The 18,066-nt window shown below is 39.2% G+C and overlaps 1 protein-coding gene and 1 long non-coding RNA gene across 6 annotated transcripts in view; one reads left to right on the top strand and one right to left on the bottom strand.

Moving 5' to 3' along the window:
- actn1 (actinin, alpha 1) overlaps positions 1-18,066 on the bottom strand; it is a 35,247-nt gene that overhangs the window by 3,179 nt on the left and 14,002 nt on the right. For 3 of the 5 annotated variants that reach the window (XM_088432843.1, XM_088432845.1, XM_088432846.1), the window contains exons 2-15: positions 14,543-14,657; positions 13,477-13,596; positions 11,490-11,576; positions 11,264-11,351; positions 9,411-9,489; positions 9,181-9,262; positions 8,153-8,238; positions 5,810-5,902; positions 5,020-5,250; positions 4,111-4,258; positions 2,952-3,102; positions 2,558-2,666; positions 1,234-1,374; positions 978-1,160 (exon numbers count right to left, since the gene is read on the bottom strand). In XM_088432843.1, coding sequence (XP_088288969.1) covers positions 978-1,160; positions 1,234-1,374; positions 2,558-2,666; positions 2,952-3,102; positions 4,111-4,258; positions 5,020-5,250; positions 5,810-5,902; positions 8,153-8,238; positions 9,181-9,262; positions 9,411-9,489; positions 11,264-11,351; positions 11,490-11,576; positions 13,477-13,596; positions 14,543-14,657 — 1,713 coding nt within the window. Of the gene's footprint in view, positions 1-977; positions 1,161-1,233; positions 1,375-2,557; positions 2,667-2,951; positions 3,103-4,110; positions 4,259-5,019; positions 5,251-5,809; positions 5,903-6,958; positions 7,045-8,152; positions 8,239-9,180; positions 9,263-9,410; positions 9,490-11,263; positions 11,352-11,489; positions 11,577-13,476; positions 13,597-14,542; positions 14,658-18,066 lie in introns of all 5 variants that reach the window. The other 2 variants (XM_088432844.1, XM_088432847.1) reach the window with 1 other exon arrangement.
- On the top strand, positions 11,306-15,605 carry LOC148412809 (uncharacterized). The gene is made up of 5 exons (XR_015867755.1): positions 11,306-11,407; positions 12,513-12,571; positions 12,791-14,685; positions 14,778-15,091; positions 15,272-15,605. It is a non-coding gene; the product is annotated as an uncharacterized LOC148412809 (long non-coding RNA).

Raw genomic sequence — 18,066 nt, 5'->3', positions numbered from 1 at the left:
TAGTCACTGGGTGGTTAGCATGTCGTGTAGTATCAACGCTAATTTTATGTGCTAGCTGGCAGCCAAGTCTCTAACATGATGAATATTTCAGCATCAATTTTAATGATACTTGCTAGCTGACTAGTTAATCATGAATGTGTTCCTCGCTCTTTGTCACAAGATGACTGGCTAGCGAATCATTGGTTGTTAGACGCTCGCAAGTTTGCAAACTGTAACAATGAATTTCTGTATCACAGCTAATATGGTATCACAGCTAATATGAAGCTGGTAGCGATTGTTAGAAATTGTGTGGCTAACGTGACGGGACACTTGGAAGTAGGGCTCCACGATTATGTCCAAAATAATAATCATGATTATTTTGGTCAATATTGAAATCACGATCATTCATTCATCATGTTTGATTAGACATGTCTATTTATTGCCCTTTTTTCAAAAAGGCAGAATATGAACAAGGCTTCAAGGCTTGATAATTACAAATAATAATAATAAACTAACTACATAGATAGAGTTAATAATAATGGAAAAAAAACTCAGATTTTCAAAATGGGTCTCAATTGACAGCTAGCGGTATAGATCAGGAATCGGGTGAGAAACAACGCCATTTCATATTGGTAAATAATATACTAGGGTGAGAAAAGCAGAGGCTTTTGTCATGCAAACATGTGGGAAACATTGCCCCCTGGTGGTAGGATGACAAAGTGCTTGATTTGACGTGTATTACCCTGTTTTTTGAATGTTAATATTGCTGAGGATCAGCTTAATTAATCGTGGCAGCCAATATCATGATCACGATTAAAATTGGATTATTGTGCTGTCCTTCTTGTAATGTGTGAGAAGTATTTCATTCTCACTGCCAATGTACGCAACAACTTGAGAAGCAAGCCGCTTGCAGTGAGAGAAAATCTCTGAATGTCACGGCTAACGTCAGCCGTGAGGCAAAGTATTTCTGAGGCACTCAGAGGACAGCTTCCGGTCACCTTTTCCCACTTGGCGTTAATCTCCTGAGGGTTGATGGTGGTGTAGGGGTTGATACCCGACATATTGACGTGGTATGTCTGCATGATCTTGGCGATCTCGTTGTGGATGCCCAAGATGGCCTGGCGCTCTTTGTCCGCGTCGGGCAGTGTGGCCTTGAACTGGTCGTGGGCCGTGCTGAGTCCCTGTGGCATACATATACTGTAATGTGACATGACGCAGCAACAACTCCTCAGTGATGACTTGTCGCAGTCTCACTTGGATTTCTTCAATGGTGTGGACTATGAAGGAGTCCTGCAGGTCCTCCATGGCACCCTCCATCCAGTTGTTGAATGGAGCTGCTCTCTTTGCAAATTCCAGATACAACTGATCGATGGTTTCCAGAAGTTTCTCTGTTCTCTGTTGAAGGTAAGTATTTTTTCAATTTATTTATTTAGATCCAATGAAATAACTTCACCTTAGAGCTGAAAGGAATCTGTGTTGTAATATTTTTGGTGTATTTAGGCCATGTCTATTTGATATTTATTGCGTTGGGCCATCATCAAACTTAAAAGTCTAGGTACAACCAATGAGGGAGAAAAAAAAAAAAAAATCGGAAAAAGCTAAGATGGCCCTTCAAATCAAAATGGCAGACTCCCTATGTGTTTCAAGAAGACTTTACGCCGATCTGATCGGGTGATATCTACCATTATTTGCAAAATCTGTGATTGACGGAACACAGATGTCATAAAGAAGGATGCCGATGGCAAAATTTTAAGTTGCATCAATGTTTTGCATTGCAACATTAGACCTGTTGTTTGTACTATTGTGACATGTCATTTTATTGACAGTTCCTTCCTTATATGCACTATTTATTTGGCACGGTAAAGAATTATAATTTCAAAAATAGAAATTTAGTTTAAGTACCGGTAAATTGTTGCATCTATTATTTCTGTCCCAAGTTGTTTTTTGTTTTACCTACGTGAACATTTATTTTATGCCTTCATGAAATGTTTGATACTTTTATCCGTGCATCTCCATCAGTTTTGGGCATGGCAAATATTTATAAACCATAGCAAAACAATTTATTTTCTGAATTTTATGTAAATATTTTGGATGATCCTCGATAAATAGAATACCAGTTTCTAAGCAGCGAATAAACAACCTATTAAACAGACATGAGGCCCCGCCTTGTGATCAGATTGGTCTTTTTTTTTTCTTCCTTTTTTAACTTTATGATCAGCGATTGTAATGATCACCAAAAAACCTCCAAATATAAAGTCGAGTTTCCTGGCATGGCTTCTTGAAATGTTTTTATTTGTGAGCATACTAATGATAAACAAGTCTGACTTAATGTTGTTCGGTGAAAGTGGATTTGGGGGTGAATTTATATACACTAACAAATAAGCCAAACTGTTGACTTAAATCAAAATGTTAGGCTTGTGGGTTCAATGTTTTTTTTTTTCTTTTAATGGGTCTTGTGATGATAGACAAGCCTGTCAAATTTCATCGTACTAACTGAAACAAACAAACACATGAAATTTCAAGAGAGCGGTACACTGCCAGTTTGAGTCTTAAATATAATAGCATATCATGAACTCACCTGTAATGCTTCACTGCGCTGCTTGGTCATAGCCCCAAGGGCGTCCCACTGATCACAAATTCTCTGGCAGCGATTGTTTACACTTGGTGAGTCGTAGTAATCCAGCTCACTGGAACGCAACAACAAAATTAGGGTATATCTTTTGGTAAAGGTCTTGTTACCATGACAACAAACATATCTTGTTAAGGATAGATAAACCTATTGATAGCCTTTTGTTTTTGAAAAATGAAAAAAAAAAGCCTTTGGAAAATTATCTGGTGGCAGAAGACCCAACACAATTCAAGTGATCACCAGTAGTAGTCAACTGCTAATAGTTTGCAATTGTTTCAAAAACGTTCTACAAGATGATAATAGGCTTTTTCAGTGTGAACATCAGTGGACATTTTTGTCTTACTTCAACTCCTGCGCAATGGCAGCAATCTGCTCCACGCGGTCCTGATGGGCAGCCAGGTCGCTTTCGAAGGCCTCGTGCTTCTTCAGCAGCGCCTTGATATCCGACAGTGACGCAGTCTCATAGTCTTTCCGCTGCAGCATCTCCTCCTTGCCTGATCAAGGTAGACAGACATGAACATGAACATAGAAGACCCGCCGGTGAACCAGCAGAGGGCAGTGTAGTGAAAAAAAAAACTTATGCTGGCGATAACGTGTTTAGACTAGACTGAGTTTGATTTTGAATGGCACCTCCCAGTCCTTGCTCTGCTGTGTGAGACAGCAAATCTCTAAAATTGTGTCATCGCAAATTCTGTCCAGCAACATTAACGGTTTTCTTCATAAATTACTACTTTGGCAACAACACAACTAATTAAGCGGCAATGTTCCACTCTCACGAACAATGCAATAAACACAATAATAGAATTTTATCAAACATAAGCAATATAGAAAATATATGGACAGATAGCAGGGATGGACTTGCCATCTGCCTTACAGAGCATATACCCAGTGGGCTGGCATTTTTTGAAGGAGATGCTGTGCTATTTAGTTATGATTTTATGAGTAGCCCATTAACCCAATAAACAGAATCAATCAACTTCAGTGGAGGAGCTTTGTGATAGGCAGAGGTCATGTCTGTTTTATGAGAATTTGTCTTTAGAATACAGCTGATCAGTGGTCATCTTCAAACTCGGCAAACCTCTGGGAATTATGTGATTATTTAAATTTTCTGTTAACCTTGTAAGAGACGCTACTGAGCCTGGGAAGTCCATGCACTATTAGTTTTTATTTGACCATCAGACAAAACTAAGTGAAATATTAACACTTCAGTCATACTGAATGAATTTTTTAACCACTTTGTTTACCATACAAAACTTTAGGGAGCCATTAATCTGTTTGTATTTTCTCAGAATTTTTGCGGACATGCCGCAGAGCTTGGGAGCTCCCTGTGTTCTTTGTTGGAATTTTAAAACAAAAACTTCTAAGATTAAAAAAAAAAAAAAGGACTATGGCACAATTCAAATCTGAAGAGTTGTTTGAAAACATGCTTAAAGGCATTCAAACCAAGTGTTGGCGTTCCCCTAAAAAATCCTTCCCTTGGTTGATTCCCCTATTTTTTTTACCTTCTGTCCAGCCTTCGTGGATGGACGCTTTCTGGCGGAACTTCTCGGCCAAGTGGTCCAGTCTCTCCAGGCGGCGAATCTCGTTGAGGAGCCACTCCTCATAGCCTTTTTCTGCACCCTCCAAGTTGCCCCACGCGTTGTTGATGTCCTGCCGGGAAGACCGTTTGAATCTTGAAGCTCAGTGATTCCTTAGTGTTGTATTGGTGTGTTGGCTCCCTCTAGTGGTACGTGAATTTCCAAACTTTTAGGAAAATTAATTAAATTTAAAAAAGGTAACATTTAAAACAAGATATACAAATACACATATTGGAATATGTAGGACTAGCTGGCAGTACAAATTAGGTTAAGGCTTTTACATTTGCATTTATAAGTTAAGAACCGTTTGTTATAAGCTTTATTATGTCAACAACTTGTATTTGACTTTCATTTGCAATATTTTTTTATTGAACCAATAAGTAATTTCCTATAGCTAAGCCTATTGTTAATGTTCATATTGTGCATAGTTTGTTTGTTTTTTATCCAGTAAACATGTTGATTTTCATGTACTATACAATAAATGCAATTCAGTGCATTATACTATTACGTTTAATAGCTCTCTATGTAATTGTAGCTTTTGTTTTGCAAATATTTACTTACATATTTACTTTTGTTTACCTTTACAGCATAAACAACACATTATAAATTTATCAATGACATGTTTTCTGTATAAACTTTACGGGAAAATCTATGTCTCATTTTTGATGTCCAAGTGTGACTGTAACCTGTACATTCGTTTAATGTTCGTAATTACGGTGCTACTTAAAGAGGTAAGAAATTTTCTTTGGTGGTTCTTTTGTGTAAAATGTTTTTAAACCCACTTTTTTATTTTTCTGTGGAATTGAAAAAAAGATGGAAACAAGCAAAACTCACCGACACCATTTGGCCTTCGGAGGGCATGAAGGCGGGCCGGTTGCTGAGCCTCAGCTTGGTCTGCAGCGTGTTGAAGTTGATCTCCAGCTGGCACTTTTCTTGCACTTTTGGTGGCTTGTGCAGCCGGCGGTAGTCGCGAAAGTCCTCCAGCTTCTGCTGCATGGCCTGCATGGTGTTCTCGGGCACGCGGTTCTCCAGCCATGGGATGGTGCGGCGGATCCACTCCAGCAGCTGAAATAAATGAGTGTCCATGCGTGCATGTGTACAGACAAAGGTTGAGAGGCATGCAAGTAAAATGAAGGCAGGTGGAGGAAAGTGAGGAGATGGAACAAGTGAATGTGATGTGTGTGTAAAAGGAAAAAAAAGAAGAGTTACTCCCTGATAACAAATGCTGATTTTTTTTAATCACCCTCATTAACCCTATTCTATCTACACTGAAAAGTCGGTTTTCAGTACGGCTTCAATACAATCAAAACATCTTGTAAACAAATGGTAGCAATTGTTGCCAAAATAAACGAGGGGATGTGTAGCCTTTGTTGATGCTATGGTAAGCCATAGATGGTTTACGGGTAAAGATGGTAACTCATCTTTCAGTAGCTAGGCTTACATGGTCCTATAAAATACAACCATGTAAAACATTCCTGTTTATAAGAGCACAAACACCCCAGGGCGAGTTAAAGGGTGAGTTAGGAGGTAAAGAGTGGAGGGGTTGGTAAAAGGGTCTAAATAAATGGAGTGTGTGTGTGTGTGTGTGTGTGTGTGTATGGGAAGGGGGGTGGGGGGTGCTCACATCACTGGCCAGCTTCTCATAGTCTGTCATCAGCTTCTCATTCTCTTGATTGACGGCCAGCACCTTGCAGATCCTGTTGGCCGCCGTCTCCGCCTATGACACCAGACGCCACCATCATCGTCAAGGTTATCATCGTTTTGTTTTTTTTTCAATTTATAATGCCAAGAAAAAGGTTCCATCCTTGAAAATCCCAGAGGTGCCAAACAGTGCAGCAAAAGTAGAAGCCAAGCCAATGAGAGGCAATGCAAGAGCTGCATGAAAACGCATGACACTCTCTATTTGACATACTTGATACAACATAGTATATACACACATAAATATAAATACCGTACGTTAATTCTCCTCTTGTGCACACGGTACAAATGACGGATGTCTACAATGCCTCAAAGCTTATCTGCCACCTTGAACCTATCCTCTGCATTATTGCGAGAGTGGAGCAATCACCATGACGACAGGGCATCACGGAGGAAACTGAAAATACAAAGATGCTCCAGCATCTCAAATCAATGAGACATGCAGTAGAATGTGCTCTTCTGTATTTATCAATATTTACATGCAAGTCTCATTTAGACAGGCGCCATGACTCCTTAGAAGGAAAAGCATCCTTGTTTAGAAGATACACTGACAAGCACTGATGTATGCTACGATTACAGCCGCTAATGTCTGGCAGGCATCACTATTTTGTGAACAACATGCAGTTGTCGACTGAACTGTCTATTCCTAGTACATAGGATTTTTTTTTTTTTATTAAATAGTGGTCGGTGTCAAACCAAAAAATAAAACAAAGACGTAACAACATAACAGCATTTTTTAGTCAGTAACTTAATGCTGAAGCTCAATAGCATCTATGTTGTGGCGGTTTAATCTTTTTGAGCAACAGATCGACTGCAATGTACACCAACATTGTAGAAGGACTAACAGTCATATATTCTTTATCTTCTGTGAAAAACAACTAATATTAGTGCCATACCGATGAGTTGAGTTAGCTTAATGAACAGTATATTTGTCTATCACCACTGTATAGGGATATTTCGGGGGATTTTTACTGCCGTAACTACCTAAAATTCTGGGTTTACTTTTAAAATTTCTGTGTTTGAAAAGAATGCTTAGCTTCATCCTTGGTGATTTTGGAGTGTTTCAGCTGCTCACCTTCTGCTTGCCCGAGAAGGCGTGGTAGTAACACGACACGTAAGTCATGACGGCCTTCTCATCTGGCCTCAAGGTGCTAATGATATCTGCCTCAGGAACAGGAGGAGGAGGAGGCCGCAGGAACAGAGGAGCAGCGGGAGAAAGCACAGACAGCAGAGGAGAGAAAGAGTAAAAGTGTGCAGAGACAAAAAGGGTCAGCAGGGGGCGTAATCTCAAAAGTCTTCAGTTTGCCCGCTGTTTTGTCTTTATGGAAAGTGCAGTAAAACTGATCTAAACCGAGAACACGGTTTAGATTTTTTTTTTAAACTGCTTGGGTTTTTCATTTTGCAATCTATACAGTAATGGGGAAAATAAAACACCTTGCTGTCTTCAATTTCTTAGTCATATTTGTTACACAAGATTATTTCAAAAGCACAGTTAAATTGGAAATTTAAATCAATAATACATTGACGACAGGGCTAGCTTGTTAAGGTGCGTGGGAATCAGTAGTGAATTTTCAATCGATACTATTCAATATTCAATCGATCAATACTGACTGTTCACTTAGGCCAGATGCAAACAAACAATTTTTCACTGTATTGACCAAGAACCCCAAATGTTTAAAGAAATGTCATTTTTTGTCAGCTTTTCCTAATTAATGTTTAAATGAGGATTGTCATAGTAAATAAGTTGACAATTTACTTCAGAATAGTTGCATACATTAATTTGTGAAGTTCAGTCGCAATATTTTGGGAAATGACGCCATATAAAGTGTTGATTTAATTTGAAGAGACTTTCACACATCACTCCAGTGGAATAAACTTCAAAATTCTACTGATCACCTTCAAAGCCCTAAATGTCCTGGATACATTTTCCATGACACTTGTTCTCATTTTCAGAAATCTTGCTGAATTGTACTCAATCTGCAGTAGGCTTTCCAACCACTTTCGAATTTTGACATGTTTGCATTTTAGGGGAAAATCCCGTCACGTTGCTAGTGACAGCAAGGCAGACCAAAACTGCAGAGAAAAATCCCATGATCCTGTCATGCGTTTTGAAAACATGCAGTGAGTCTGACACCTGCAGGAAAGCTTGTGCACTGCAGCGAGAAAGTGTTAGGACAATAACACCTGAGGGGTAAAAAGACAAGGTGAGCATGAAAGGTGTGGAGGAGAAGGAGGAGGAGGAGGAGGAAGACGCTGCATCCACGGGTACCTTCTGGGCGCCCGAGAAGGCGTGGTAGAAGCTAGACACGTAGGTCATGATGGCCTTCTCGTCCGGACGGGCAGTGCCCACAATGTCTGCGGGGAGGAGGAAGGGGGAAGAAGAAGGGGGAATAGAGAGAAGGTGTGGTGGAGGAAGAGGGGGACTCGTCATTCTAGAAGTTGAGTTCGGCATCATGGCCACACATCAAGTCCAGATGTGCTTGGAAGGGAGGATTTGACTCATTAAAAGGTCAAAGAATCACAAAGCATGCTCACATATTGTGCAATACATGAACACTTTACCCTTTAAAACAGCTGACATGTCTAGATCATCAAAATACATTTCACTGAAATTTGCTGGCTTTGGGGGGGGGGGGGGGGGGGGGGGGGGGCTTTCCTGTCTCAATCTCAAATATGTACACAGAATTAATCTAATGCAATCAGAAGAAAACTGACTGAAAGCAAACATGTTAACAATAGTTTCAAAAACAAAAATATATGCATGATCTTGATCTTAAATTAAATTTCAAAACAATTAAAATGCATAGTAAATAATGTATAAATAAGTTAATATATTCATGACACAATCAAGACCGACACAGAATGCATAATTAGACTTAGAAATTTTAAAATAAATTATACATTCATGATAATTTCCTTGTAGATGTACACTACTTTTTATAGGTTAATCAAAGTAAGTGGAGCACTTTGGCAACTTGGCTCAACATTTGGCGCTTATCAGAAGCTAATTTGTGCATACTGCAGCTCCGCGTAGCTTTCGGCTTGGACGTTATAGCCTTTCCATGTCGTCTGCTTGAAAAGGCCGGCCCTTAACCTAGCCTAGCTGACAAATCAATGGGAAGGAAAAATTGCTATGGGGGTGGGATTATGTAAATTAGTGTGACTGCAATCTAGCACTAGCACAATTAGCAGATTTACACGACGAGCAATGAGGACGACAGTTTGAACCGACATGTAATGCTCCAATTTCATTTTGTGAAAATGGATGATCGAAGAATTTTTTTTTTTTTTTTTTACCTTCTGCGTCTAACATCTTGGGAATATCCAGGTACTTCTCGGCCACGTCGAACGCTGTGTTCAGGTTGGTCATGGGATCATCCTGACGACAGAAAACCATATATTTGGAAGCATCAAGTTTTGTCGTCCTGCTTGAACCGGGAAGGCATCTACAGAAAATAACTGTGTGGCCTTGGCAGAGCTCTGCGCGCCACAAGGTGACATTCAAGTTGTGTCATGAGTTCTCTCACCTTACGAAGCTTGCCATAGTCGATGAGCTCCGGACGGTGCCGATGAATGAGAGCACAGAAGCCCAAACCGTCTTTCCAGCTGAAGACCAGCAGGAGAAAAGGAAAATTCATGTTTCGAATCCAAATGCTCCTCCAGTTTAAAGAAGACAATGTTATCAGGGCCTTATCAGTTAATCAAGAATCTGATTTAAGTGGATATGAGTTCTTAAACAAAAATCTGCACATATTTTGGCAGATGTTTACTATTTTTATAAAACATTGACAACACAAAACAGAGTCAACGAAAGAATGACATCCCTCCAAAAAAATCTATTTCTTCATATATTTTTCTGATTAATCATCTGATTAACTGGTTATCAATATTTTACTCAGCTCAAAAAAAAAAAAAAAAAACAACAACAACAATGGCTCCAATAATCACGGCTTTTTTTACTGATGTTGGTTAAATATGCAAAATCTCTCAGTGGTCATGAATACATATGGCGATTTGCAATTTTAGGAATTCATTCACTCAAAATCCATGTGTACAGAAATCTCCTTGAGACAAGACCAAGGGAAATTCTTGACTGTAAACTCAATTAAGAAAGAAAAAAAAAAGCTAGAAAAAAATGCACTAGCTTTGAGGCTTAATAAACCAAACGACTACAAACAACTTGTGTCTTTGAAGATGTAGAAATGCCATCAGATCTAAAAAGTTGATAAAAAAATATGCACTGAAGGACACTGGACTATGATCATAGAAAGAAAAATTGCCTCAAGTCAAGGATTTTTTTTGGTGCTCTGAATGGAAACTTCAATGCTGGTCTGCTTTCATCTACTAACTTTTAACTCATTTTGTAAATGTGCTTCCATTGTCTACGTAAATTCTGTGAAGTTTGATTATAATTAATCAAATCAAGGGCATTACATAAAGTCTATGAAGTTTTATTATAATTAATCAAATTAAGTACATTGCTTCTTTGTGTCATTTGGGGATCATTTATGACCGATTGAAGCGACTATGCATGGTAGCCACAAAGCTTTCTCGGGGTTACGGTAACTTAGATTATGATTGATTTGTGAGCGTTAAGAATAACTATTCAGACAGCCACAATATTTTTTTTTTCAAGTTTTTCTTTGCACATGACCGCTTAGTTTTATCCAGAGATTGCATTTATCTGAGTGAATGCAGTGTCTTAACTGAATACCCCTTTTATACATGCGGTATATGAAATATTTCCTGAACATTTTTCCTGCTTTGTTCGAGCAATGAATGTTGTGCTTCAAACATCAAAAGAAAGAAAAAAAGAAGCTATTGTTTGCTCGTCTGCCTCACATCTCAGGTGTCACATAGACAACATCAAAGTCTGGGTCCACCCCATGTCGAAGCCCTCATGCTGATATGACTTTACCCCCACCTTTCTTTTTCTGGCCTTTCATCCACAGGTATCAATGATTCAAGAGTCTGGCAAAACAGACATGGAGTATCGTACTGGCAGTACAGTATTATATTCCATATTTTCCCCCCACTTTGCAGCCTCTTTCCATGTTGACAGCAACATTGCAATCTTTGCAGTCACGTTATATTCATCTCATCCCAGGTTATTTACAGTTCAACTTCTCATCAAATCAAGCCAAAAAGCGTGTTCTGTAAAAACTTGAAGCACACAGTCAAGAGAGAGATAATTAGACGATGAGGTCACTTGTGCTGTCAAAGTGTTATGAAATGTTGCCTTTTAGATGTCTTTTAGTGTGTGTGTGTGTGTGTGTGTGTGTGTGTGTGCACTTCAGATAGTTGAGTTTGTTTGCATAGCTTAGCGACCTTAGCCTTAAGGTTCCAACAGGTAGCATCGCTTTCAGGTTTGGGTTCTCACCTGATGTGAAAGTTCTGAATGTTGACGTTCTTGTAGGGCGCCGTCTTCCGCTGGCACCAGAGCAGGAGGCCTTCCTTGGCGGATGTCTCTGTGGTTGGGAGGAAGACAGAGGGATCACTCTGGATGACTGCGTTAAAAACTACGGTATAATACTTTCACTTGCAGGTACATCGAAGCGGTCAAGTGATTTGGAACTCACACATACGGAAGCAGGCACAGTCATTACCTTCAACGGAAATGTCTTGAATGGCAAAGCGTAGGATGATGGTCCAGATCATTCCCAGTGTCATCTTAGCATTGCCATCTACGATTTCTGTATGTTTAAAAAGTGATTAAATGAAAAGTCTGACAATTATTTTAATATAAATACTGTATTGAGTAGGTGCAGGTCCAATCCATCCAATATTGATATTGGTCCAATACCAGCAAGAAAAACAGTATCCCATTATCTCGATTATACTGTATTAGGGTAATTTTTCAGGGTATTTTTTGTTTATTTTGTTCCAGTGCCGTACATTTTCAATTAAGAAGTTCAATTTATGTAACTCAAATATGTGGAATATTGTAATTGGTCATATTTTCTCATAGCACCTTTGCTGACTACTGTTCTTTTTATTAATAGTATCACTTTATTTGTTATAGTACAAAGAAAAGTAAATGTGTTAACGAGCATTTTGAATTTGCATGAATATTTAGGTGTTTTGTGTTAATTTTATGCTTTATGGATAAGATTATAATGTATGTGTACTATATACTGTATTTATATGAACATAATATGGATTAATTCTATATTAAAACTGCATTGATATTTAGTTTTATACTGTTTCAGTTTAGTTACAGAGATAGGAGTTAAAAAGTTTGTACTTCTCCTTTTCCGAACATCTGTATATGCTATGCTATGTGATACCTTTTATTCTTTATTATTCTCATCTTTTTTCTTTTTTTCCCTTACACATTTGAAATACATTAATCCATTCAATAGTGTCACTTGATCAAGTCTTTTCTAACATTTCAAAGTTTAAAAAAAAAAAAAAAAAAAAAAAAAAAAGCTTGTATCATTCTTGCTGATATTGTCTTGGATCAATAGGCAACAATCATATATCAGAAGTGAAAAAGTTTCTGTGTCTGCAACACGTAGACATGTAATAAAATACAAATATGCTTTATCCTCTGCGAAGAATGACAAATATTATTACAGCTTACTACATGATGAGATAATGTATAACTGTCGCTATTATACTGCCCTCAGGTGGTCAAGAAATGAAAACCAAAAGGAGCAGGACAATGACTCGTGCACTGAAGCAAAAAGTGAGCTTGAAAATGTTTGATTTTTTTTACACTCCTTTTAATTGTCATTACTGTCTTTTTAAAGGGCAATATTACATAGAGGTATTTTCCCCTAATAGAATTGCAAAAAAAAAAGGCCGCACAAGTCATTGATGATGACAAATACTGAATGAATGGAGTGGTCCTGTCCGGTCCCCTCTCTGTGTTGGTGTTACCCGTAATGAAAATCCTTTCCAACAGGTTGGCTGCCTTCAATAAATCGCTGTAATCCAATCAGGATCAGGCGGCTCAGGAGCCACTTCCAGCATGATGGACAAACTGCAAGATGGACGCTTGGATTCGGCGTGACGAGGGTTAAAAACAGTCGCCGATTGGAGTCGACACACAAAGCGACTGATCAATCCCGTTTAATGCCATTTGAAAGGGCAATAGCCCACCCCCTAAAATCGTAACCAGCTCCCTGATGAGATGTATGGACGGGAGATTCCAGGCGTATAATCCGTCTGGAATGTTGGTCTGGCTCGGAGCCTCCGTAACAAATCTGATCAAATTGTTGCACCTAATATCTTTCAAGCATAATCAATCAGTCATGTAAATCACCTTGAATGGAAACTGACAGTGGTTTGGGCTATTAGTTGCTTTTGTCCTCTGCAAACACTCAGTGACTGATGTTTTTTTTTTTTTTTCTAAGGTCTGTCATGACCGCGACACTTTTAAATATTTTATTAGATGGTGCTTTGGTTTAAAAGGTTTAAAAGTCACTGATTGAGCTCTAGTGGGGCAGCGAGAAAACCCAAGGCCCTCCTGATGAACGGCGCATGAGCCCGAAACCATGGGAACGAGGCTAGGTCGTAGCGCTGTTATTGATGGCTGAAGGCCGAATTTCAATAGATTCTAAAAAGTCTCTGAGGCTTGACGCCACTCACCCTCGGCGCCAATGGACACCAGCTTGACTCCTTTACTGGCAATGAAGTCCAGTGCTTTGTTCACGTTGGAGATCTTATGCACTCTCATCTTGCCTCGCTCGGGTTTGGCCAGACGTTCCCCTGGATGGGAGAATGTCACGTCATCGTCACTGGGAAGAAGTGATCAAGTAATGAACAGGATTTCTTTTTCTTACTTTTTTTTTTAAACACATATCTGCGTGCGGCCTAGTAACAAATGGTTAAAGCAATATTTCTGTTTTAATATGTATGTTAGCAATCAGGCTGAGAGTGATTTATCTGGGCCGCTGCAATATACACTATTATGAGTCCAGTACTCCAGCCTGCAGATCTGTTTGGAGGTAACAAATACGCTCATGAAACTTATATTCTACCATCATCTTGTGCAAATGTAGCAGCAACACATTCGGCAGGCCATTCTCAGAAACAAAGTGAAGCCACATTTTGGTGTATTTGTTATTTTTTTCCAAAATCTTTACCTGTGCTATTTTTCCATATTATAGGCCAATGCACTGTGTTAAAAACGGCTTCCTGCATGTGCATTTCTGGTCCATTTTGGAGGGTGCTCAAGCACCTCTAAATTGAAGCCCACAAACTAACTGATCGTCGACCCAGTAGCCAAAAGTGATATGCTTGGGAATGATATTGTTTCAAAATGTACAAAATGGTTAATTTATCTTGCCTAGCCAGGTGCTTAGCAACCCTAATCCTCTGACACTATTATCATTGCTGTCTTTCACGACGCAGTGCTAAAAATGATACAGTTGAACAAGTTTGCCTTTTGGGCGTTTCTCGAAAAGTGATGATTTTGGTGATTCGTCGCCAGCAATATACAGCAGCGACTGCCTACATGTCTTGCGCAGGGTGTCCGTTAATGTCTGTAAAAGTGCCTATCTTCTAAACTAGTGTACGCCGGTCTGAGCTCCGAAAGTCCTGGGCCGAGAATGAGTCGCACTCCGGCCCGCCTTCTGCTGAAGTAGCGCAGGTACTTCTGCCACATTAGGCCGTTCTAAATGCAGAGCTACAGCCTCAGGAGAGAATCACTTACCTGAGATGACCTCCAGTAAGAGCATGAGTTTCAGGCCGTCCCGGAAGTCCTCTTCGATGTTCTCGATCTGTGTGCCAGCTTTTCTCAAGTGAGAGTTGCACCAGGCTGTGAACGTCTATGGAAGACATGAAAAAGGAAGCCATGTAAGGGTTACTCAGTTGGCAAATTAGAAACAGTATTTACCATGATAAGTTGCGTTCCAGTGGAATCACGTAAGTGTTTTTTGTTGGTTTAGCCCTGCAATACCACCGTGCCCTATAAATCAACAGGCACTCTAAAGGAAAACATCTGAAAGACGGGATAACAGCTGGGGTTGGCACGAGTGTTCAGGCAGACCCGGCAAACAGGCCCGCATGAAAGCCTCTTTATGATCCTCGGGGTTAATTACACCCCGAGAACAAACATCAGGCTTCCGTGTTTCCAACAGAGATGCCGTGGAGAACCCGCAGAAGCCCAGCCAAGCCCGGCCAGTCCGTGTAAACCGTCTCTGTGCTTTCTCCGGACAAAAGCCACCCAAATGGGGATAAGACGTTTTACAGATAAACTGAGGTGAAAGTTCTGATAATCGGTATTGGCCTTTACTGTTCTAATTCTGGGTCTTATTGACCATCTTTGACATCAGTATTGGTCTTCGTCTTCTCCTATCTACCAATTTTGTCACTTTGTATTTTTGGCAAAGGTTTTGCTATTTGACCGCTTGGATTTTTTACTGGCGTTTGCTGCCCATAGAAAGGAAGCGGAGCGGAATGGATGTCAAAAGGAACAGAGGAAAGATTATATGGTGTTTCATCTCCAAGGATAGAAGCGACTGGAAAAGATTTATGGCGGTGGGCACACGCCCTGAGACTCTTGGCTGTTTGGGGCCAAAATGGAGATCTTTCAATTAATTGAATTTGAAGGGACATGTGAAAGAGAGTGTGATTCAAAATCACAAGAACTTCTTTTTTTGTCTTTTATTTCGTTTTTTGGTTTAATTTTTTCAATAGTCTAATAACCTTGTATTTTTTTTTTAAATATGTTTTATTTTTAAAATGGGTTTGTATTTTATTTCTTCCTTTTATTACTGTTGGGTTCCTTTTAATTATTTTTTTTGGGGTGTATGTCAAAATAGTTTGTACTACTCTAATTTTTTTGTCTCATATTTTTCACTATTTTCCAATATATTTGTCCAAATCTTTTGTATTTCTTCTTCATACGTATGTAGTATATTCTAATATTTTTGCCTTCAAGTTATGGTGAATACAAATGATCAATGAGCGGTTCAATATTCAGAAATGACTCAAAATGCAATGGCCTCACTTGTTGCGCAAGTGGGAGAAAAGTGAAAACACAACAACATCTGCAGCTCATACACGAGCCTGCTTTCTCTCTCTGGTCGCCACCTCCCAAAATGAGAGGCCTGCCAGAAAGTTAAGAGGGGTCAAAAGCATGCCGTAGCATCTGCTCTACATCCACACGAGTCATCGTCACAGACGCCACACAGCAACTTTTCCCCCGAGGTAAGCCACCAAGGTACAACTATTACAGGTTAGGAGTGCAGGTCGGTTAAAGCAAAAAAAAAAAATGTGAGCAGATTTCAAAACTTTGCCACTCCTTCCTTCATTAATCATCCATACAAAAAAATATTTCCTGCTTCACTCCTGCCAGTTTGAGTGTCGGAGCGGTTGAACAGGCCTAGGAAAGGAAGTCAGATGTTGCTAGCAACAGGAAGACGGTTTTTAACAGCATGGCCCCATTTCCAGTTTTTACTCGTGTATTGCAACAAAATGACAAAAAAAAGGAAAATAATTCTGAGATAACCTGAGAGGTTTTGTTTACAGGGCCAACCTCAATACCATATCCAGTATTTACTCTTGTATCACATCAAAGTGACAAAAATAGGAAAATAATGAAGGTATAGCCTGATATGTTTTGTTTACAGACCTAACATCATTACCAATTATTAGTAGTGAAGGAGACCAATAACTGACATGTGCAACGTGATTTTACTTGGGTAAAAATCATAATTCATAAAATCCTGAAATAAAACATATTTCACTTCGGCTACTGTAATAGCTGTTTTTTTTAAATCCTTGAATATGATACATTTCTTGTCAAATACAAGTGTAGCTATCAAATTTGACTCCTTAATATGGACTTTTGTTTGTCTTCTCATAGAAACAATTTAAAGTTTTTGCCAATCTGCACCACACTCCAGCATTTGCGTCAAATACATTTTTAAAGCATTGTAATTACTGATTTGATTTGTTTTCATTAGTCTAAAGGAAACACCTGGTCCCATCACGAATGTGGTGCACACATTTGTATTCAGGGATAACGCAAACCACATGTAGCTTCTATAAATACACATCACAGTTGCTCCATCTGGTGTCAAGTGAATCTCCTGTTTGGCGTTAAAACTTGGTCAACGTCAGGTCCTGGACGCGAAAAGCAGATCGCTCTCATCGAATGACCCGCAAACAAACGGCGGGAGACGAAATCTCAAGTTTGACACATGGTCAGCTGGCGCGAGAGAAAAGGGGCCAAGAAACTGGAAGTAAGAGGGGACGAGTCGGACGGAACGAGGATGCAGTCTGGTTTGCTGAAAACAACTATGTGGACGGCAATGCAAAAAAAAATAAAAAATCAAATAAAAAATAAAAAGACTGTGAATGGTTGTGGGCCACAAGCATCAAAGAAACAACAAATATAAATACAGCAGAGTGAAAACCTCTGCCAAGGTCCAATGAATAATTCAACTTTTCCTATGGATGAAGCCAGGCTAGAGCTAGAGGTGGAGTTCATGGTATGCATCGAATGTCCTTAAAGGGATACTGTGTCATTTTTTTTGTATGGATCTGTGGGAGCTCTAGGGGCATTACGGTAAATGCAGCACCTCCTGCTGTCCGTAGCTATAACAGAAATGGCGACCTCCGGAGGAGTGCCATCCCCCATGTAATATCATGTAATGATGACTAGACATACAATTATAATTAAAACATACTTTAGGGCGTTAAGAACAAATTTATTTGCAAGCTTTTGAAATTTATAATTACTTAATTTATTCTTTTTAATGAAAAACGGGCTAAACACTGTCACTTTAAGGGGAAGTCAAAAGAATAAAATTCTTGACAATATTTTCTGGCTGCACTTGTCTAAACAAGACATGCCAATTAACATTGGATTTGTAAAACTAAACTTTATTAATCTCAGGTCTAGCCATTTTGTAATTTGCACTCAGCTATAAATGACATCACATGCACTGCGCTCAGATAGTAACCAATCATGGCTCACCCGTTTTCTGGGATTGTGATGTTCACAAGTGGAGCCCTTTGGTACTGTGATGTCATTTTTCAGTAACAGGTGTAACATTTACAGTAAAAAAAAAAGAATAAATAAATAAGTAAAATTTCTCATTGAAAACCAGTTTGTATTTTGAACTGGCTTTCAGTCAACTAGGAATCAAGTTTTAAACAAACAATCAAGTTTTAAATAATAATTTGACAATCAGGTCTTTGCTGAGTGATCTGAAGGGAGAGAAAACG

Source organism: Hippichthys cyanospilos, chromosome 14 (assembly GCF_059441005.1).
Source record: "Hippichthys cyanospilos isolate Australia breed blue-spotted pipefish chromosome 14, RoL_Hcya_1.0, whole genome shotgun sequence".
NCBI classification, from domain to species: Eukaryota; Metazoa; Chordata; class Actinopteri; order Syngnathiformes; family Syngnathidae; genus Hippichthys; species Hippichthys cyanospilos.
The sequence above is the reverse complement of the archived record's forward strand: the minus strand, read 5'-3'. Positions and strand labels throughout refer to the sequence as shown.